Here is a 20,933-nt window from a genome sequence, read left to right as displayed (position 1 = left end):
GCATCATTATCTGATTGCAAAAATTAAAGTATAATTTACAAGAAAAACAAAAAATAAAAAATAACCAACCAGCCAACTAGCCTATGCCCCAAACAAAATAAAACAGAAACTGGGGAGGGGGTATCTTGAGAAGAATGAGCAAAGCTAGGTACAGGCTGAGTGAGGCTGATAGAGAGAAACATGAAGGCCAAATGAGAGGGAAAGCATCTGTGTGCTCATCCATTATTAGTTGAGTGCTTACTTTGTGCCACACATTTTATTGTAAGCTGGAGACAAGCATTGAAGAAAACTTATATTCTGATAGAAGAAGACAATAAACCAACAAACAAGTGGACTATATTTCACGTCAGATGGTGACAAATGTTACAGGGAAGAAGCACGGAAGGCTGGTATTGTGCTGATGAGACTTAAATCCACGGAATGAGCCAGGTGGTGCACACTTAAAATCCCAGCACTTGGGAGGCCAAGGCAGGAAGATCGCAAATTAAAACCCAGCCTGGGAAATTTAGCAATTTAGAGAGACCCTTTTCCAAAAATAAAATACAAAATAAATTAATAAAATAAATATAAAGGGCTGAGAATGTAGTTCAATATGAAGCCCCTGGGTTCAATCCCCAGTACTGCAAAAACAAACAAAAACCAATAAAACTCTTGGAATTGCCAGGCATGGGGAGCCATCTGTATAACCCCAGTTTCTTGGGAGACTGAGGAAGGAGGATCGAGGGCCAAAAAGAAAGAGAAGAAGGTCTTAGAGAAGGCCTCATCAAAATGTGAGGTTGAATGCAGATGTGAGGCAGGGAGGCAGGGAGACGTGCAGTACCCAGTTTTCAGAGTTTGATTCCTGAGTTGATGCCTGCAAGTTGCTTATGGTGAGCAGCTTCATCACCAGTACTTGGAGCTTTAGGGATGACTACTTCTCAGAAGCATCTTCCAGGTGTAGCTGGCTTTGGGGCTTGAGTCTGTTGCAGGACCCCACCTCTTCAATTACTGGGGAGGAGAAGTTTCTGCCTATTTGGCCCAGCCGCCAGTTCTTTGGCACTGGCCTGTAGGGTTTTTTTTCTTTCTTTTTAACGACCCTTCGGTGATCTCAGTCTTGGTATACCAGGAGGAACAACTGCTGAACACAATTACGTCACCTTGGCTGACGTAGTACAATCAGCAATAACAATAGCATCAAACACAGCCTAGAAAATGACAAACTGTAGCCCTTAATATGGCATTCTCCTAATCCCTTAGGAGAAGATTTAAAAGGGGGTGGGGGTAAAAAACAGAAATAGAAGAAGAGGAAGCGATCGGAAGCAAGGCAGAGGACAAACTAGGAAACTGGTGAAGCAGACAGGTGGGAAAGAGAAAAGAAAAGGAAAAGAACAGAACAGAGCAAAAACAAAAAAATTAGAAACTGTTCAAATAATCAAGAAAACAATCAAGAAAAAACTAAACAAAACAAGAATAAGAAAGGAAAAAAAGAAAAGGAAAAAGATTAAAAAACCCCAAAATGTCCAATTCAAGATGTGTCTCTCCTGTCACTGTTAGGTAAGGTGGGTAAACAGAGTCCAGAGCCAAACTGATTAATCCCAGCAAGTTAGCTGCAGCTTCACAGTGGGGTAGTGGATAATCCCAGCCAGCCTGCCCCTTTAGTTCCTTTGAAGTTCAGGCCAGTTTCTGGCTCTGAGGCTGGAACCGGATTCCTCGAGCCTACAACAGTCTATGTGTCTCTCCTGCTGGTTTGAACTCTGCTCCCTGACCTCCTGCTAACTTGAACTCGGCACCCATACTGAGGCACCAGGAGCCACTAGATGGAGTCGCCTACAGCTGTTCCGAGTTCTAAGCTTAGTAGGCCCCTCTCCAAGATGGCTACCAGCCAATTCCCTTCTCCTGGGTGAGGTCTGAACCCGGATAACTCACCAGCCGCTGCAGTCCAGTTTGTCCACTGGCGTGTTTCTCCAAGGAGGCTTCTGGGGGCGTCTGTAGTCACTGTGTTCTGGGGCCGTCTGTAGTCAGTTCGGCCTTTCCCTTGAGGAGAGTCTGGGCTCTGGGAGAGAGCCTGCCTGGTCTTTCTCCACCCTCCCTGTAGGCTTCAGTTCTTGTCAGACCCTTCCTGCATCCCGGGGAACTGCTTCCCTCCTCCTCCTCGAGCTGCTGTATTCCAGTGTCAGGACACCAAGTCTCAGAGGGGCTCTTTCTCTGCTGCTCACCATTCCATCTTCCCAGAAGTCTGCTGTGCAGTATCTGGGTTTGAAACCTCTCCCAGTCAGAGAGAGTGGCAGGTGCAAGGCTCTTGTGGAACGGGGGAAACAGGATAAGAAACAGGCAGAGCAATGAATGGGGTCAGATGCTGAATGAAATCTAAACTGAGACTGAAAGAGAAGCATACATACAGAAGGCCTGGGGCTCCCAGGGCAGAACGGACTTCTGGCTGCGGGGTCTGGATTCACTTCATTCATTTATTCAACTATCTATCCTTCATTCTCCCAGCACTCAGGGGCTCACGTGGCTCCAGGGCTGTTAAGCACTCAGGAGAAAATGCCCTCGCCTGACCTCTGGAAGAAAACCTTTCAGGCCTTTTGCGGGTCGGGTGATTCTGTCGGAGACCTGGGTGAGCTGGGATCTCGGGAAGCAGAGGCTGACAGCTGGGGAGGGGCACAGGCAGGGGGAAGGAAGCCCGGGTGTAGAGGTGGAAGTGGGTTAGGAAGGGGACGCTGCCTGGTGCTCGCATTTCTGTCCCCCACTGGCTCTGAGCCCCGACCTCAGGCCGGGCCTGCGAGAGCCGCGGATGGGCCAGGACAGGTGGCCCTGACAGGCGCCTGCCAGCTGGCTGCTCAGCTAGATCAGTTTCCAGAAGTGATTCGAGGAGGTGGGCAGCGCAGCTAAATATAGCCCCGGGCAGGCTCCGCCCTCTGTCCCCTGTCCTGTTCTGGGTGTGCCTATGCCCCTGCTGCCCACTGCTGTCCTTGCTCTAAGCCTGCTGCCGCCGCAGCTCTGATCGCCTCGGGGAGGCCTGACTCTGGTCCTCCGGGAGTCTTCTGTGGCTAAGACCTCGCACACGACCTGTGAGTCCTGCGGGCCTGGAGGCGCGGGGGCCGGGCCGGGGCTGGGGGGTTCTGGAGAATTCAGGGTTGGCGCGCTGAGGCCTAGCCTGGGCCAGAGGCTGCGGCCTGGCTAAGACAGGCAGGCTCAGCGAGACTGTGCTTAGGAGCTGGGTGACCGCGGCCCGACCGACCCGGCACGTTTCGGTGGGTCTGAGAGGAGCGCGGGGGGCTGTCTTTAGGACCGAGACCGAGTCCCTTGTCCTCCGTGGCAAAGCCGGAGTTCCTCCCCGAGCCCCGGGGAGGGCTCCTCCCCGAGGGCTGCAGACCCGAGCTGACCCCGCTGACGGCCGCGCCCCCTGCAGGCGCCATGTCGGCCGCTCCCGGCCTCCTGCACCAGGAGCTGTCCTGCCCGCTGTGCCTGCAGCTGTTCGACGCGCCGGTGACCCTGGAGTGCGGCCACAGCTTCTGCCGCGCCTGCCTGGGCCGCGTGGGCGGGGAGCCGAACGCGGACGGCACGGCGCCATGTCCCAGCTGCCAGGCGCCCACGCGGCCGCAGGCGCTCGGCACCAACCTGCAGCTGGCGCGCCTGGTGGAGGGGCTGGCGCGGGCGCCGCAGGGCCACTGTGAGGAGCACCGGGACCCGCTGAGCGTCTACTGCGAGCAGGACCGCGCGCTCGTGTGCGGCGTGTGCGCCTCGCTCGGCTCCCACCGCGGCCACCGCCTGCTGCCCGCCGCCGAGGCCCACGCGCGCCTCAAGGTGGGCGGCCGGGGGCCCGAGGGGCGAAGGCCGAGTGGCCAGGGCGCGGGAGGCTCGGTTCCGGTGGAGCTGGGGTCCGGGACCCCACGTCGCGCCTCAGCGCCCAGGAGTCAGGGTTGGCGAAGGAGACCGGCCCACGGCGGGCGCTGGGACAGGCCGCAGGGCTCCGCCCTCGAGCCGGAGTTCGCGTCCTCAAGGCCCCAGCCTGGCCTCAGGGGACTCCTAGCCCACCCCAGAACCCTACTCCTCCGAGCCCACCCGGCCCAGGCCCACCTGTGGGGCGGACCCCAGCATGCACAGCCTCGCCCATCCTTATCTTCGGACAGAGACCAGAACCCTGGAAGGAACTGGGGGCAGAAGCGGCGAGATCCAGAGATCCAGTCTGCGGGTCGCAGGGGTGGGGTGGAAGGGAGAGGAAGGCAGGGGGATGCCTGGGGTCCGGGCGAGAAAGGGTGGGGCTCACGTCAGGTCCCCAAGCCGCTCGGCCTCGCCTCAGGGCAGACGCGTGTCCAGCAGCAAGGCGGACGAGAGGTCGGCCGAGTCCGTAGGAGGCGACGTCGGAGAGCAGCCCGAGTAGCCCGAGCCGCTGCAGCCGACGGCCCGGGAAAGGCCGCGACCCCTCGGCACACGGCTCCCGCAGTCCCCGCTCCCCGCTGTTAGGGGCAGGGTCACCCCGATTCTGCAGAGGGGGACACTGAGCAGGAAGCCACGGAGTCAGGAAGGGACCCGCCGGGTTCCGAGACCCCCGCCCCCAGCAGAAGCAGCTTTGTCCAACTATTAGGGGCTCCCCGTGCTCGCATTCTGGGAACCACAAGCTCACAGGTTCTGGGTAGGAGTCAGCCTGGGTTTAGGGTTCAGTTGGCCCATTCAGGACGCCTTCAGAAAGCTGCGTGTCCCCAGAGGCGACTGAGGCCCTGGCGTGGGGTTTGCATTTCCTCCTGCACAGTCTCACTGGCCCCAGAAGCCTGCTGTGTGGACAGCGCTATACCTGCCAGTCTGGTCTGGGAGACCAAATTCCACCGGAGCTTGTCATCCCTGGGGCTGGCTGTGGGGGAGCGGGTTCAGGGAGGGGTTGGACCCCAGGACCAATGCTGGCCAGGCCCGGAGGCATGAAGGGTCTGGGTCTGGGGACATGGCCGGAGGAGCTGGCACTGAGGCCCAGCTCCGGATGGCAGGCGTGGGGTGCGCTGGGGTGGTCAGCATCTCGTCTCTCTTACGCCCTGCTCCCAGACTCAGCTCCCGCAGCAGAAGACGCAGCTGCAGGAGGCCTGTGAGCGCAAGGAGAAGAGCGTGGGCCTGCTGCAGCACCAGCTAGTGGAGGTGGAGGTGAGGGCCGCTGCGGGCCTGGGATCAGGGGTCCGGGCCGAGGGCGTCCTGCCGAGTGCTCTCCCCTGCCCCTCACAGGAGACGGTGCGGCAGTTCCGGGGGGCTGTTGGGGAGCAGCTGGGCAAGATGCGGCTGTTCCTGGCTGCCCTGGAGGGCTCTTTGGACCGGGAGGCGGAACGAGTTCGAGGCGAGGCTGGGGCGGCCTTACAGCGGGAGCTGGCGGGCCTGAACTCCTACCTGGAGCAGCTGCGGGAGATGGAGCAGGTGCTGGAGGAGGTGGCCGACAAGCCACAGACCGAGTTCCTCATGGTGAGCGGCATGATCCCAGCCCCGGCTCAGGCTCCACGGGCGGGTGGAGGCGACGAGGCCGAGAGGCATGGGGTGCGCTGGGTCACACATGGGGGGCACTGCACAAGGTCTGTTGTCCAAGTGGACGTCTTTCGTACTACAGACCATTAGGTCCATTTACTCATCAGGACAGCCTTCCGACAGGAACACGGGTTCCCTAGGGAGGGCACTGTGCTCTAATGCAGGCAGAGGGACGGGGCTAGGGTGACCTTGAGCCCGGGGTCCTTCTGGCTCTCCTGCGCCTTCCGGCCCAGTGCTCCGGTGCCCCACATCCTCAGCAGTCCCCAGAGTCCTTCCAGCTTGCTTCACCTCCACTCTCTTTCTCCCCCAGAAATACTGCCTGGTGACAAGCAGGTGAGGTAACCTGGCTGTGCCCCCTTTGCCCTTGGCTTCTAGTGACACCTGCTAGTCACCGTGCACTCCCACGCTGTGCGCCTCACATCGCTCCCCGCTCCCTGTGCTTTGTGTGGACACAGAAACCAGTTAGACCCGGCCCCCACCGAGGGCAAGGCTGCTGGTGTGAGCCAGCTGGGTGGGCCTCACAGGCACCGTGCGCCCTGCTGTGTGGTGGTGGGGCCAGGGGCTTCCCAGAGGAGTGGGCATCTGAGCTGGCTCCTGGAGGAAGGGACGGGCGCTAACTGGGAAGAAATGGGGAAACAGCAGGACAAGTAGAGGGAGAGCAAGTGCAAAGGCCGGCAGGCCAGAGACAAAGCTGGTGTGGCAGACTAGGAAGGGCTGAGAAGCTTGGACCTTATCCCAGCAGAAGAGTTTTATTTATTTCTTAAAGTAAATTGTAGAGCCCAGTATGGTGGGACACCACCTGTGATCCCAGAACTCAGGAGGCTGAAGCAGGAGGATCACCAAGAGTTCCAGGCCAGCCTGGGCTCCATAGTGAGTTCAAGACAGCCTGCACTACGTAGTGAGACCCTGTCTCAAAAAGCAAAACCAGGTGCCAGTGGTGCTGCACCTGCCTTGCAAGCATGAGGTCCTGAGTTTGACGCCCAGTACTGCAAAAAAAAAAACAAGACAAAAAAACCAAAAAAACCATTTTATGTTATATATATTCTACAATTTTTTTCTTTTTTTTTGAGAAAGGGACTTGCCATGTAGCCCAGGCTGGCCTTGAATTTGCAGTGACTCTCCTGCCTCGGCCTCCTAAGTGTATATTACAAGTGTGTGCTGCCACGCCTGGCTCTTTTAAGCATTTGTAAGTGTACAGTGTATACTCTGTGGCACTGGCATATTCACATGCAGCCATCAGCTCCGTCCATCTGCAGTGCTTTTTCCTGCGCCCAAAGCGAAACTCCCGCAGGAGTTTTCAGTGCAGCTGCAATGTGAGGAGATGCTGGAAGCTTCCTTCCCCTCAGGCCCTATCCTCTGTGGGGAGGGCAAAGACACCTCCCTTCACCTCCGCACCCCCAGGCTGCAGAAGATCCTGGCAGAGTCATCACCCCCTGCCCGTCTGGATATCCAGCTGCCTGTCATTTCAGATGACTTCAAATTCCAGGTGTGGAGGAAGATGTTCCGGGCTCTGATGCCAGGTACCGAGAGGGCGGTACCTGGGTGTGTGTGTTAACCAGGGGCCAGTGGGAGTCCCGGCTCAACCCAGGTCACTGAAGAGGGCACCCACACTGCAGCTCTGGCTCCCCTTGCAGCGCCTAACCCGCACATGGGGGACTTCTGAGGGCGCGGGGCTCACAAGTGACTGACAGGGGCGGACAGGAGGCTGGGGCGTGGGTCTGAACCCCAGAGCCCTGCGCCACCCTTGGCCTCTCGCTGGATGTGGAGATGCTGACTCCTGCTCATGGGAGTGCAAGGGGGCTGGCTGAGGATCCGCGGAGCCCCTGGCTCCCTGGCACGGGCCTGGGTCACACACTGGCTGTCGTGGCCACGGCTGGGGAAGCTCAAGGCCTCAGCCTCACCTACCAAGAGGTAGAGCCCGTCTGGGTGCTACAGGGCACGAGGCGCGGCTGCAGCCGTGTGGCCCCTGGTGGTCAGTGCGGTGGGGCTGGAGACCCTGGGTTTCATCAAGAGAAAAGTAAGACCCAGAAGCCCGCTCAAAGTGACGGAGGCCGGGTGTGGTGGCGCCCAGCTGTGATCCCTTCAGCCTCCTAGGCGTGTAGCTCAGTGCAAAGGGTCCGGTCCCCAGGGACCCCACCCTCCGGCAGAGGGACCGAGAACCGGGCCTCCTTGGCGCTGCAGGCGGCAGGTCCCCGGCTCCGTACAACTCTGTCCGGCGCGGGGCTGGAGGGAGGGAATCAGGCAGCTGGGCAGAAGGAATCCGGGAGGCGCTGCCCGGCACAGGCAGCAGCCGAGGCCTGCTGACCGCGGCGTCCCTGCAGCGCTGGAGGAGCTCACCTTCGACCCGGGCTCGGCGCACCCCAGCCTGGTGGTGACCGCCGCGGGCCGCCGCGTGGAGTGCACGGAGCAGAAGGCGCCGCCGGCCAGCGAGGACGCGCGCCAGTTCGACAAGGCGGTGGCGGTGGTGGCGCAGCAGCTGCTGTCGGCCGGCGAGCACTACTGGGAGGTGGAGGTGGGCGACAAGCCGCGCTGGGCCCTCGGCGTGATGGCGGCGGAGGCGCCCCGGCGTGGCCGGCTGCACGCGGCGCCGTCGCAGGGGCTCTGGCTGCTGGGGCTGCGCGACGGGAAGGCGCTGGAGGCGCACGTGGAGGCCAAGGAGCCGCGCGCCCTGCGCGTCCCCGAGCGGCGGCCCACGCGCGTCGGCCTCTACCTGAGCTTCGGCGACGGCGTGCTCGCCTTCTACGACGCCAGCGACGCCGACGCGCTGACCCCGCTCTTCGCCTTCCACGAGCGCCTGCCGGGGCCCGTGTACCCCTTCTTCGACGTCTGCTGGCACGACAGGGGCAAGAACGCGCAGCCGCTGGAGCTCGTGTGGCCCGAGGCCGGGGAGGCCTGAGCAGGAGCAGGAGTAGGAGCAGCGGGCGGGCGGGCGGGGCAGGGAGGAGCGAGGCACAGACGGAAGACGGGGTGAGGGGTCGGTACCCGCGAGCAGCCTGACGGGTCCGTCAGAGCCCTGAGCTTGGCCACCAGGCGGCCCACGGGTGCAGGAAGAAGCTGAGGTGGAGGGAGGGAGGGAGCGGAGGGCCCAGGGTGGGTGGGTCTGCAGAGGCACAGGTCTATTCACAGAAATTTACAACGGAGCAGAAAATAAGCAAACACAAAATTTAAAGCTGTCAGAGGCCATGGTGGGCCACCAACTTGCAGCTTAGCTCCCTTGGCTTTGAGAATGTTCACTGTGCACCCTGGACATGGAAGAGGTTCCTCTGGGCCCTCTTCTGTGGGGCATAGAAGGCACCCACCAGGGCTACCGGAATCGTCCCCCCGCTCACCTCGGGCTGCAGCTCGCACCCCATTTCCTGGGCTCTGGAGGGCCCACTGAGGCCAGAAGGAGTGCCCCTGTGTGCTGCAGAGAGGGGCCTTTGGGGATCGGGCCAGTGGGACTGCAGGTTGCTCCTGCTTCTGTCTGAGGGCAGGTGCTGGCCAGGCGGGGCTGCTGCTGTGTGTGACAGGGCCGGGGTCTCTCAGCAGCTGCTTGCCGTGTGGCGCTTTTCCTGGGGGATGGTAGGTGTGGGGCTGACAAAGGGAAGGCTGTGGGTAGGTAGGAAAGGCCTAAAGGCCTAGCCAGGAAGAGGGGCAAGCTCAGCACGTCCCCTGGCAGGAGACCTGCGGGGATCTGAGAGTCGGAAGGGAGGATTCATCTCAGAAGCTCTTCAGCTAGAAGACAAACAATAAAGGAAATGAATTACTTGGCTGTAAAACTCATCACAATTGATAAAACCTATTATAATCTGACTCCTTCATTTCATCTGTGTGCAGAGACAAATGACCTGTTGTTGGTCAGTGGCCTTTTAATTATGCTTTTTTTGTTTTTGTTTGTTTTTTTGGACAGGGTCTTGCTATGTAGCCCACGGTGGCCTCAAACGTGTGGCGATTCTCCTATGTCAGCCTCTTGAGTGCTGCGATTACAGGTGTATGCCACCATGCCCAGCTAGCCTCTGAGCTTGACCTGACTAATCTTCCTGAAAACATAAATGCTCTATCCCCGGCATGGGAGATACAAACACACCCCACAAATGCCTTCAGGTGACCAGAGTCAGTTGGAGCAATCTCAAAACTTTTGACTCTGTTACCTCTGAGTGTCTGGCTCTGCAGTCAGGGCCCTGGGCATTTCCAGGCTCATCTGCTATCCCTGCCCTGTGGATGTCAACCCTCGGCCCTACTGCATCTTGGATCCCTTGTGTTCCCTAGTCAGGGATCTCTTTGCTAGGAAGGAATTTCTCTCCCACTCATCCTTCAGGACTCTGGAAATCAACTCCCCCCCGCCCCCCACTCCTGGAGATTGAACCCAGGGCTTTTGTTTATTTTTTACGTTTTGAGACAGGGTCCTCTTGGGTCACAAAATTGCCCAGGCCTGCCCACTTCTGACCTTTCTGCCTCAGCCTCCTAGAGTGTTGGTATTATAGGCAGGCAAGTTAGAAGACAGCAGGCGGCTGGAGAGGCAGTGGGTCCAAGAGAGTCAGGAGGACCACACAGGCCAAGGCTAGATGCACAGGAGCCTGAAGTGAGAGTGAACAAGAACCAGACACAAGTCCAGAGCTGGGACAGGTAAAAGCAGGGTGACGGCGACCACTGTGACAGCTTCTGTTCCTACTGTCTGGAAAAGGTCTTTGCCTCTCTGTTCTTTTAATAAACCATTAGGTAGAGGCCAAGAGACGCCTGGGGACACATGCTTGCTGTGTGGCTCAACTCCTCACAGGCCCGTTTCTGGTTTAAGTGGCTTTCGTCCTGTAGGCCGACCTCACTTTGACTCAGAATAGTCTCAGGCCTGGTCAGTTTTTGGTATAAACTCCTAGACAGAGAGTCCCTGTGGCATCCCACTTTCGGGTCTCCTTCCCACCACTGGGAGCTATTTCTTTCTTCTTAACAAACATTCTTCCGGTCTACCTCCTTTGTCCTCAACTCCACCCTTTGATTTCATGAAGAATCATGCTATTGCATTTCAGTTACACGTGTGCACCGCTATGCTGGGCTTCTTTTCCCTTCCTGATCTAGGCTCCTCCAGAAAGAGCTGGTCACTCCCCATGCTGGCTCCCAGCACCCCTTCCTATGCACTGCACATCTGTGGCCCCCAGCTGCCTACACAGGGGCTCTGGAGGCCTGGGGAGGGATAGGTATCCAACGGCTCAAAGCCACTTCCCCAGGAAATGAGGGAGGTTCTGACAGGTGGTAAGCACAGTCGTTAGGAGGGCGGATGCCTGTGGGAGGGGACTGAAGCGAGCCATGTGACTGTGGTGAAGCCCGACCCGAGTGCAGACCAGAGGCCCAGAGCTGGTGGAAGCATCCTCGACTGTTGCGAGGGCTCCTGCAGCCAAAGGCACCCGTCTGGGGTCCTGCGTCTCAGGGACCGGCTGCCTCTCCCCCGGCCTCAGTTGAGAGCTGCACATGCTCCTTGCAGCAGAAGTTGTATCAGGAAACTTTGTTTCCTTGACTGCCACAAGTTCCTTCTGCAGTTTCCCCAGCCTGAGCCGGATGCACTGAAGGAAGTCATTGTGTGGTTGCCCAAGGTGACTGACAGAGATGGGATGGAGGGAGGCACTGCTGGACCCAGGTGTCCCTTGGTGAGAGCGGCTGCCTGGGCCAGCCAAGTTCCCCTCGGGGTGCAGGAAGGTGAGATGTGGGTACAGAAGTGGGTCCGGCCGCTGCTGTGTCCTAGAGGACCAGCGTCTCCTCCCCAGCCCTGCCGTGGTTTGAATGTGGCCGCTCCCTGCTGGGGCGTGGTCCCGAGAGGATACTGGCACGCAGGGACCAAAGCAGCTTCCCTGGGAGTGGCGAGAGTGTTAGCAGGAGGGTGTTTCTTACGAGTGGAGTTGGGCTGCCTTGGTTTTCTCTCACTTCCTCTTTCACCACGAAGCCTTCTCCTCTGTGCAGCCTGCTCCTGCTTCTGCTCCCTGCTGTTCACGGAGGAGGAGGATCTTCGCTTCAGGAACTCCCGGGCCAACTGTGGCCTCCCATTGCAGAGCAGCCAGAGCCACGCGTGGAACTGCAGCAAAAGCATGACTTTGCATCCAGTACCTCACTCATCTTTTCTTTTTTTTAGTAGGAAAAATTGGTGTCATTTTAAAAATTATTATTTAATTTATCTATCTTTTCTTAAGTTCTTTTATTGGTACATTTTAGGTATACAGTATGCTTACATTTATCATTCGGTGTTTGTACCTGCATATGATGTATCTTGGTTATTTTTCCATTACCTGTGCATCCTTCATCCCCTCCACCCTTCCTTATTTACACAGACTTGGTTTCCATTTTTCCCTTTTCTCATAATTTTTCCTTTCCCTTCTTTACTTTCCCCTTCCCTTCCCACTTGCACTACCCCTTCGGACCTTTTCTTCCTATTTCAAATTATGAATTATTCATTTTCATCCTTATTTACACTTTCAGTTTCTTACACTAGAGAAACTATTAGGTATTTACACATGTGTGTCCTATTTATTTCACTTAAGAGGATGGCCTCAATGTGCATCCATTTAGCTATAAATGACTCTAGTTTCTTGTTCTTTATGGCTGAGTAGTACTCCATTGTATAGAAAAACCCACATCTTCTTTATCCAGTTTCCAGCTGATGGGCACTTGAGCTGTTTCCAAGCTTTAGCTATTACAAACTGTGCCACTATGAACATGGGTGCACATATATCGCTGTGGTATGATTCTTTGAATTCTTTGGGGAAGATCCCCAGTAGGGGAATAGCTGGGTCAAATGGGACCTCCAGTCCTTGTTCTTTGAGGTATCTCCATACTGATTTCCACAGTGGTTGCACCAGTCTACACTCCCACCAGCAGTGGAGCAGGGTTCCTTTCTCCCCACATCCCCGCCAGCATTTGTTATTGGTTGATTTCGTGATAGCAGCCACTCTTTCTGGGGTGAGGTGGAATCTCAGCATTGTTTTCATCTGCATCTCTCAAATGACCAGTGATGTTGAACATTTTTTCATGTTTATTTGCTTTTACTTCTTTGTCTGAGAAATGTCTGTTCATTTCAGAAGCCCATTTTTGAATTGGGTCTTTGAGCTTGGGGGTCTGACTTTTTCAGTTCTTTATATATTCTAGAGCATAGCCCTTTGTCTGAGGAACAGCTGCTAAATTTTCCCACATTATAGCACTGTACTCATCTTCACGGTGCCAGGCCGTGCAGCAGCTAGGGCTCCACCAGGCTCTGTGCGGTGGCAGCTGGGCTTCCAGGCCCCTAGGGGCCTGACGGGGTGACTCTGAAGGGTGGGGCTCTACAGTTGCTTGGTACATCTTGGACTGTCAACTCCACACCAAGGTTATTGCTATTCTTGATCATGATGGGCATGGTAAAGTTGTATAACTTTTTTTCGGTATGGGGATCGAACTCGTGTCCTTCCGCTTGCGAGGCAGGCGGCAGAACCACTGAGCTAAATCCCCGGCCCCAAGTTATATAACTTAATCAATAAATTCGAATTGAAAATCACATGTTTATATTGAAACTAACACATCATGAAGCAGAGTGTAGGATTTCCTTGAATTTTCAAGATTAAACAAAGGCAGCCACAAAGTTTTATTATTATTATCACATTTTTTTGGTGCCGGGCATTGAACTTGGCCCCTTGAACTTGCAAGGCAGGCGGCAGAACCACTGAGCTAAATCCCCGGGCCAGCATCCACAGAGTTTTGCATTGGTGTATCTAGGCCCCCAGAGCCTCGGGGGAATGAGATTTAATGATGAATGAATATATTTAATAATATCTTATAGATAAAGGGAAAACTCTCTTCAGCCATCCTGATTTCTTCTCTTCTTCCCTCATCAGAAGTAATCCCTGTTGGCATTTGGGTGAGTAGTTATGACATTGTGGCCTGTCAGGAGCAATTCTACATGATTTTTGGGAAAATCATTTCATAGATAAACTATGACTATAGCGGTCTGAGGCCCAATGTCTCCTTTCCCACAAGCTGGCTATGACATGCGGGAACGTGACTCCACGCTTGGCTCTGGTCACAGCTGAGGCCTCAGTGGTCCCGTGATGCTGTGAGGCTCAAGGGCAAGAGTTCATCAGCTGAAGACATACGTCCTGGTTCTTTGAGCACCACGTAGAAAGGTTTCACCTGGGGAGGGACAAATTCCTCATCAGTTTAACTCATCCCACTTACTACCGTAAGAATGCTGTCCTTGCTGCCTTCATCAGCATAAGATCCTCATCGACCTAAGATCTTCATCAGTGTAAGATCCAAATTGACAAGGGATCGCCGCGCCCCCCAGGTCACCCGATGCTCCCTCCGATTACTGTGTGCGCCCAGCACATGGCGGCCGGCTCGGGGAGTCCTTGTCTTTGCTGCTCTGAGGCACTGACCTCCCGCCCCCATATGCTTTGAAATTACGCAGGTCGCTGTTGTCTTTCTTTCTTTAGCCCTCGCCTTCCCCCTCTCTAGGCAGTCGGAGGATTGATCTTGATCGCCCTCTGATAGTGACCTACATATTTTGTCTTCATTTCCTGGCATATAGCTGGCAGCCCCTAGGTGGCTTCAGGATGGGGCTGGTCATTGAGAAGGCCAAGGCAGGTTGAGTGAGTCGGGACTCTCAGCCACCCTGCAGTCTCCAGGGAAGGGAGGGCACTGAAGACCAAGTTAGTCACCTGTGGCCAGTGCAGGACTCGCTCAAGCCTCTACCGTGAAGCCTCCATGAACTCCCGAAGGGCAGGGTTGGAGCACCTTGGGTGTGAGGGCAGGTAGAAGGTTCTGTAAGGTGGCACCCCGGAGAGGCCGTGGAAGCTCTGTGCCCCTCCCTCCCCCTGCCTTACCCTCCGCCTGTCTTCACTGTATCCTTTGTGATGCCCTTTGCAATAAACCAGGAAACACAGTAGGCTGTGTTCCTAGGCTTCTCTAGCAATTAAGGAAAGCTCAAGAAGGGGTCAAGGTGCCCTGATGCGTAGTGGGTCATCAGAAGCACAGGTAGAACAACTCGAGCTTGCAGTTGACACCCGAAGTGGGGGCAGCCCTGGGCACCGAACCCTCAGCCTGGGCGACCTGATGCTCCTTCAGGTGGTGGTGTAGGGTGGAGCTGGGGTAGAGGACACTCAGCCAGTGTCCAGGCTGCAGCATTGCTTACTGATGCTCAGGGAAAACCGCTGTACACACCTGGCATCAGAAGTGCGTGGGAGTTTAGTGGAAGAAATTGAATTTAGAGTTTGGTTTTTCTACCATAGTTTTCCGGAGCTTACCAAAAATATATGATATTTTATTTCTGTTTTTTTTGAGACATGATCTCACTCTGTAGCCCAGGCCGGCCTTGAACTCATGGCGATCCTATTACCTCAGCCTCCCAGAGTGCTGAGATTACAGGCGTGCCCCACCACGCCCGTCTCATTTTCAGGTATTAAAATGTCTAACATAATTCAAAATTTCAGCATCACCGTGTCTAATTTAAAGTGACCTGCAGTGGAAGAAAAAGGAGGCTTCTTTCCTTCCTTGAGGTGCCTCTGTCTCTCCATTGCTCCTCCCCTCCAGGGACAGAACTCAGGGCCTCTTGAATGCTGGGAAAGCACTCTACCCAGAGCCGCAGCCTGGTCCGCACTCCCTGGTCCTCCTTCCCTAGCACTGTGCCCTCTTTCTCTGTCAACCTTCAAGGTCAAGCTAATTACAGGAGGGGCGGAGTGACGCTCACTGGGCGGCTGTGACCTGGCAGCTGTTACAGGCTCTCCTGGGAGGCACTGTTGTGCCCCTCAGGGGTGATGGAGGCAGACACTCCCTAGAGTAAACCTACTGGAGCCCAAACCTGCATCTAACTCATGATGCCTGATTCCAATGCAGTCACACTGTACACAGGTGTGGCTCTAACATTTCACAGAGTGCTGGGTGTGGTGGTACACACCTGTAAGCCCAGCACCCTCGGAGGCTGAGGCAGGAGGATTTCCAGTTTGAATACAGTGTGAGCAATTAAGCGACTTAGCAAGACTCTGTCTCAAAATAAAATGTAGCTCAGTGTGAAGGCCCTGGGCTCAGTCCCCAATACCACACACACATATGAGATTTTACAGAGTGCTCTCAAATTCATAATCTCACTTGAGTCTCTTGAAGGTCAGAATTATGTCTCTATTTTATTGGAAAAAACAAGTTTTTCTCAATGGGAAACCGAATAGAAGTGTCAGGCCTGAAGGTCAAACCTGTCTCTCTGCAAATTTTTTTTTGTTTTTTGCTTTTTGAGACAAGGTTTCTCTGTATAGCTTGGACTCACTGTGTAGGACAGGCTGGCCTGGAATTCACAGTGGTCCTCCTGCCTCAGCCTCCTGAGTGCTTTGTTTACAGCTCTCTGCACATCTGTTCAGTCATTATCAAACCCTTGCCCTAAATGAGACAGGTTCTCTGGACCCTCAGAGGGAGGCTTGTGTTAGTGGGACTGAAAGAGCCAGGGCCAATCTCAACCTTTGCTACCTTGAGCAAGTCCGGGTGGGGCTGAGTGGTTCAAGAAAGAACTTGAGAGCCAGGAAATGCTTTCTGTTCAGTTGCTCAAGCCTGGGCGAATGGGTAGAAACAGTTTTTATTGTGGAAACACCTTTCTTTTTTCTTTAAACACCTTTTCATTTTTCATAAAGTTTTGTGAACCAAATAGTATGAGATGTGATGCCAAAGAGTTTTTAATAAAATAGGAAGCACTCATGATATAAGAGGAGACAACAAACAGTCATCTCAAACTATAAGTCCACTATGGATGGAATTACAAGAAAAAAATCCTCTGGGAAAAAAAGATAAATGGTAATACATAGGATTCCTAGTGATCTCTCTCTCTCTCTTTCCCCCTCCCTCCCTTCTGTGGTACTAGGGATTCAAACCAGGACCTTTGCTTTGAGCTGCATCACTGGCCCTTTTTACATGTTTTATTTTGAGGCAGGGACGGAGCCCCACAAAGTCACTAAATTGCCTCGGTTGAGCTGAAATGTATGATCCTCCTGCCTCTGACTCCCACAGTACCCAGCTAACACTGACTTAAACACATTGAAGAGAACACACACAGAGACACACACAGGCAGGTGGGTGCAGCCCTACACTGTCTTGGAAAGTTAGAGAAGAAACAGGAGACGTGGGTCTGGGAGGAAGGCTTGCTTTTTACGGTGTACATTATTGAACCTTTGGAATTTTGGATATGGATGCATTATCTTTGATATATAATTTTGATTTTTAACAGAATCTAGGGTGGAAAAAGTAAATTTAACTAAAAAAGAACGGATAAAATGTACTAGGTAAATGCTGCAGGTAGTATGACAAATCTGAAAAGGGCACGCAGCTCGTGGCAAAAATAGTGGCAATGGTGGATGGAGTCTGGGAAACACTTGAACTCCTCTGTCAGATCTTCCAGGTGGAGGAGGCCATGCAGGCCGAGGGCCGGGCTGCTGATCAGGCTTCAGGGAGGACTGGGGACCTCTCCTCTTAGGCCTCAGTCTGCTCCTCTGAGGAGCAGGCTCTGAGACAGGGCGAAGGCTCACAGTTCCAGAAGCACAAAGCAGCCAAGGAGTGGGGAAGCAAGACGAGCTATGCAAAGCGGGCTGGCTTCATCCCAGGGAGAGCGGTGGGAAAATGCTCCCCCACCCCAGGGTGGGGACCTGCACGCTGTACATGTGCTCCCACCAGACATCCCGAGGGCTGCTCCGGGGTTCACTCCCCAGCCCTTCTAACCCGATCTTTGCAAGCTGGCCTCATCTGAGGCTCTGGAGAGCCCACGGCCAGGGAGAAGCAGCCACAGTGGTTGGGAGCCCCCTGAGCAGGCGAAAATGTGTAGCTCAGGGGACCCCAGCAGTGCCAGTCGCATCCTGCAGCTCTGTTCTAGAGTCAGCCTCAGAGGGCTTCACGGGAACAAAGTGGACTCAGCAGGAGGCCTCCTGAGGACTCTGGGGCCCTACAAGGGGAGAGGCCTGGTGGCGGGCAACAGCAAAGCAACCTCGGCTGCTGTGAGGACCGGGTTATACTCTCCCGGGTCTGGAGCTGCACAGGCCCCGCCCCACAGGTGCTGGGAGTGGCATTTCAGGACGGGTGTGAGTCATCACTGCCTGGGGCATCAGGCCTGGCACCGGCTCTTCCGGGGTCAAAGGCAGGATAGATTTCCCAGGAGTGGCCGGGCCTGCCAGGTGTCCAGGTGTCTAGGCGGGCAGGACACAGGGTGAGAGGCCGCCGGCGGGGCTCCCTGCGGGGCGGGGGGCGGGAAGCGGGACCTGCCCTGCTCTGCCCCTGCGCTGGATCAGGCGTCCTCTCTTCGGAGGGGCCCAGCGCCGATTTGGCCCACACCGCTCATCTCATGGTTGAGGAAACTGAGCCAGCTGCAGAAAGTTGTTTCCAAGGAAAAGAGAGACCAGATTACTGCTTCAACTGTAGTTTGGACATCTGTTTGGAACAACAGCCCCATTTTTTTTCTGTGCTGGGGACAAACTCCAGGCCTTATGCGTGCTATGCAAGTGCTCTACCAGTGAGCTACACCCGCAGCCCGTGCCCTGCCGCTGGAAATGTAAGATCCGTGGCACAGAAACTGTCCCCGCCCCGTGCCGATTTGGATTTCGCAGAACCCTTCATCGGTACACTCACCAACTGTTCCATGTACGACTTCTTTCATCCTGTTATCTATTTATTTAAACATATGAACACCGTATGAATCCAATACCTAACCCGATAGGTAGATTATCACTAAGAACGTATTCAGGGGTGTCCCTATCCCAGTTCCTAGCTCCCCTCAGAGGTGCCATTATCCTGGATTTTGTGTTTTTCACTTTTCTTCCTTCTAATTATATGCATGTTTATCCCTCCCCCAGTGTAAGGAAGGGAAATGAGGAGAAACTGTGTAGTGGTACATAAGAATTTATCCAGGCCTGGCGCACACCTGTAATCCCAGCACTCTGGGAGGCTGAGGCCAGAGGATTGCACGTTTGAGCCCAGCCTGGGCAACTTAGCCAGACTTTGTCTCAAAAGGAAACAAAACCTAAGAGACAAAACAGACAAGCAAAAAACACAAACGAGGCTTGGGGTGTAGCTTGGCACCTCCTGGGTTCAGTTCTCCGTTATCTCCCACCCACCACGTACTAGCCAGCCGTGCAGTTAGTTCATCCTAACTGTGAAATTGCAGTGACATGGGAGAAATTATCAAGTCTTTTAAAAATGCCACCAAGCCTCTGAATTACCCAGTTCTGGAGCTTCCTTCTAGTGTTGTTGACCAGACGTTTTTTTCTTTTTTTTAGTGTTAGAAATATTTATTTGTCAAAAAAAAAAAGGAAAAAAAGGGAGTGGAGAAAACCTGGCTAAATTTCAGCTAATGCTGTCTCACAATCACAGGCCAGACAAAAACAAAACAAAGCAAGACCTCCAATGGTCCTAGCAACTTCAAAAGAATGGCTTCAATGTTCGAGTCCAGATTTAACAGAGAAAAGGCTGCTTGTGCTACACCGTCATTTCAAAGGGAAGGGAGATGCTGCAGGGGGCAGGGAGAAGGGCTCAGCTCCTAAGGACAAGCAGAATACGAGAGGGTTCCACTGTATAGGAAAAAGCGGAGGCCAGCATAATGCTTACCTAGGGCTGCTCAGAGGCTGAGAATATAAGGATCAGATTGAAAGGCTACAGACACTAGTATCAAGAGGGAAGAAAAGTCAACTTAGAAAAATTAAATTAAGAAAGAAAACACAGCTGGGGATTTAGCTCAGTGGTTCTGTCGTCTGCCTCGCAAAGACCTGAGTTCGATCCCCAGTACCAAAAAGCAAACAAACGAAGAAAACATAGTTGGGCACAAATTCCTTTCTTTACTGAAACAGGAAGCAATGGAAACATCCCAGCAAAAGGGACCTCGGAGTGAGTTCTCATTCATGACTGCAGCCCAAGGGTTTAGCCCGCAATTACCCACCTGGAAACTGTGTTGTCAAGGCCCGGATGGCCCCCACTGCCTCTTCTGCCCATGGCATGTGTGCAAAGGCAGAATCTTTCACGATGTCACATTCCATGGCTGGACCACACTCTTCAGACTTGGCTCGAAGCTCTTAGTTGGGCCAAGCAGGACTGATGTTGCCCACGTGTACCTTGGCTGAAGCTTTGCTCTTCTTCTTGCTGGCTTCCATGCCGATGCTCACCCCGTGCAGCTTGTGGCGGTGCAGGCCCCGCATGGCACCCTCAGCTGCAGTTTCGTCTTCCACGTGCACAAAGCTGCAGTTCTTGATGAGGTCACATTCCAGCACCTTCCCATGCTGCTCCAAGGGTGAGCGGATCTCTTGCTCGCTGGTTGCCCGTGGCAGGTTTCCAGTGAACGGCTTCACCATCCCGACAAGAGCCTCCGGGTGTTGGCAGTGCCGGCGGCTCCTGCGCCAGAGCGAACCCCACAAAGTGGCCAGGGTGGCTCGAGCCTCGGGGACCGGCCCGTTCTCCCCAGAACACTTTTAAAATATGCTGTGTATTAAGTATCTGTGCTGTGTTCTTAACATTTCCATTTTTATTAGAAAAGCAGAAGGGGACCAGAGGAAGGAAAGGGAAGGTGAGTAACGGGGAGTTAAAACAGTCAAAGTATGTTATCCTCATGTACAAATCTACCGCATGACACCAAGCGTTCTGCAGAACTACTGTGCACTAATAAAAAATAAGGTGGAGAAAAAGAGCTAGGCATTTTAATATTTCAGTACTTTCTGTTTCTACCTTAACATGCGTGGTCCGAATGTGCCGTATGATTTCTGCCCTTTTGTAGAATAACACTAGATTGTTTTTGTCAACTATGCTTTGTGGTTAAAGTTATTCTGAGACAACTATGTCTGAATGACTTCAACATGTATCTATTAGTTCTGCCTTATTAGTTGTGTTGTTCAGATCAGCTGGTTAATTCCCATATTCATGACTGTATCTGAATTTACCCTCCCTTTTCTACTTTTGTAATCCTTCCTGAATGTACCTCTTCCCTCCTGTGTGCTAACTGGGCAACACTCCAACCTCTTCTGAAACTCCAGTTTGAGACTTTCCTGCTCTCCAGTGCCTAAGCAACTTGCTTTGTCGAGACTCTGAGGAAAGACCTGGTTGGTGGCTGTCCAGTCCCCGTTATGACACACTTCCTCCTGCTTGTCTATGAGCAGGAGATGTTGGAACCGCAGGTTCCTTCCTCCAGATGCTGCCAAGATCCAGCCCCCTTCTCTGGCCTGTCGTGACCCTGGCAGCCAGTTTCAGGCCACATGCCTTGTTCCTGTTCTCTGTTGCAATTTTTTTCCTGTGCTGTGGATTGAACCCAAGGCCTCCACACTGAGCTACAACCCCAGCTCCTTTTTATTTTTTATTTTGAGATTAAATCATTAAATTGTCCAGGCTGGGCTGGAACTGTGGTCTTCCTGTCTCAGCCTCCCAGGGTGCTGGGATTATAGTCATGCACCACCATGCCGTCTATTGCAGTGGTTCTTATGTTTTTCTGTCAGCAGACTAATTTTTGTTTTTTAGGA

General features: G+C 54.2%; 1 protein-coding gene and 1 pseudogene across 1 annotated transcript; one reads left to right on the top strand and one right to left on the bottom strand.

Moving 5' to 3' along the window:
- The first annotated feature begins 614 nt into the window (after positions 1-614).
- Positions 615-8,402, top strand: Trim72 (tripartite motif containing 72). Its single transcript, XM_004856242.3, has 7 exons — positions 615-3,050; positions 3,392-3,786; positions 5,017-5,112; positions 5,191-5,421; positions 5,792-5,814; positions 6,883-7,001; positions 7,803-8,402. Exons 2-7 carry the CDS (start codon positions 3,397-3,399, stop codon positions 8,375-8,377), a joined length of 1,434 nt encoding a protein of 477 aa, XP_004856299.1. The 5' UTR covers positions 615-3,050; positions 3,392-3,396; the 3' UTR covers positions 8,378-8,402.
- Positions 8,403-18,966: 10,564 nt separating this feature from the next.
- LOC147828610 (RNA-binding protein 4B pseudogene) lies at positions 18,967-20,793 on the bottom strand (annotated as a pseudogene).
- Positions 20,794-20,933: the final 140 nt, after the last annotated feature.

The sequence above is a fragment of the Heterocephalus glaber genome, unplaced genomic scaffold (genome assembly GCF_053883595.1).
Source record: "Heterocephalus glaber isolate CG9 unplaced genomic scaffold, H.glaber_assembly_v1.0 deba00000943, whole genome shotgun sequence".
NCBI classification, from domain to species: Eukaryota; Metazoa; Chordata; class Mammalia; order Rodentia; family Bathyergidae; genus Heterocephalus; species Heterocephalus glaber.
Note: the sequence above shows the minus strand (reverse complement) of the source record. Positions and strands in the feature narration are given on the sequence as shown.

What these genes read in the sequence shown, in the direction of transcription:
- Trim72 (XM_004856242.3), top strand. Translation starts at nt 3,397, where the DNA reads ATGTCGGCCGCTCCCGGCCTCCTGCACCAGGAGCTGTCCTGCCCGCTG. An exon ending in TACTGCCTGGTGACAAGCAG is followed by an intron (nt 5,815 to 6,882) that starts GTGAGGTAACCT and finishes CCGCACCCCCAG; the next exon opens with GCTGCAGAAGATCCTGGCAG. An exon ending in GTTCCGGGCTCTGATGCCAG is followed by an intron (nt 7,002 to 7,802) that starts GTACCGAGAGGG and finishes GCGTCCCTGCAG; the next exon opens with CGCTGGAGGAGCTCACCTTC.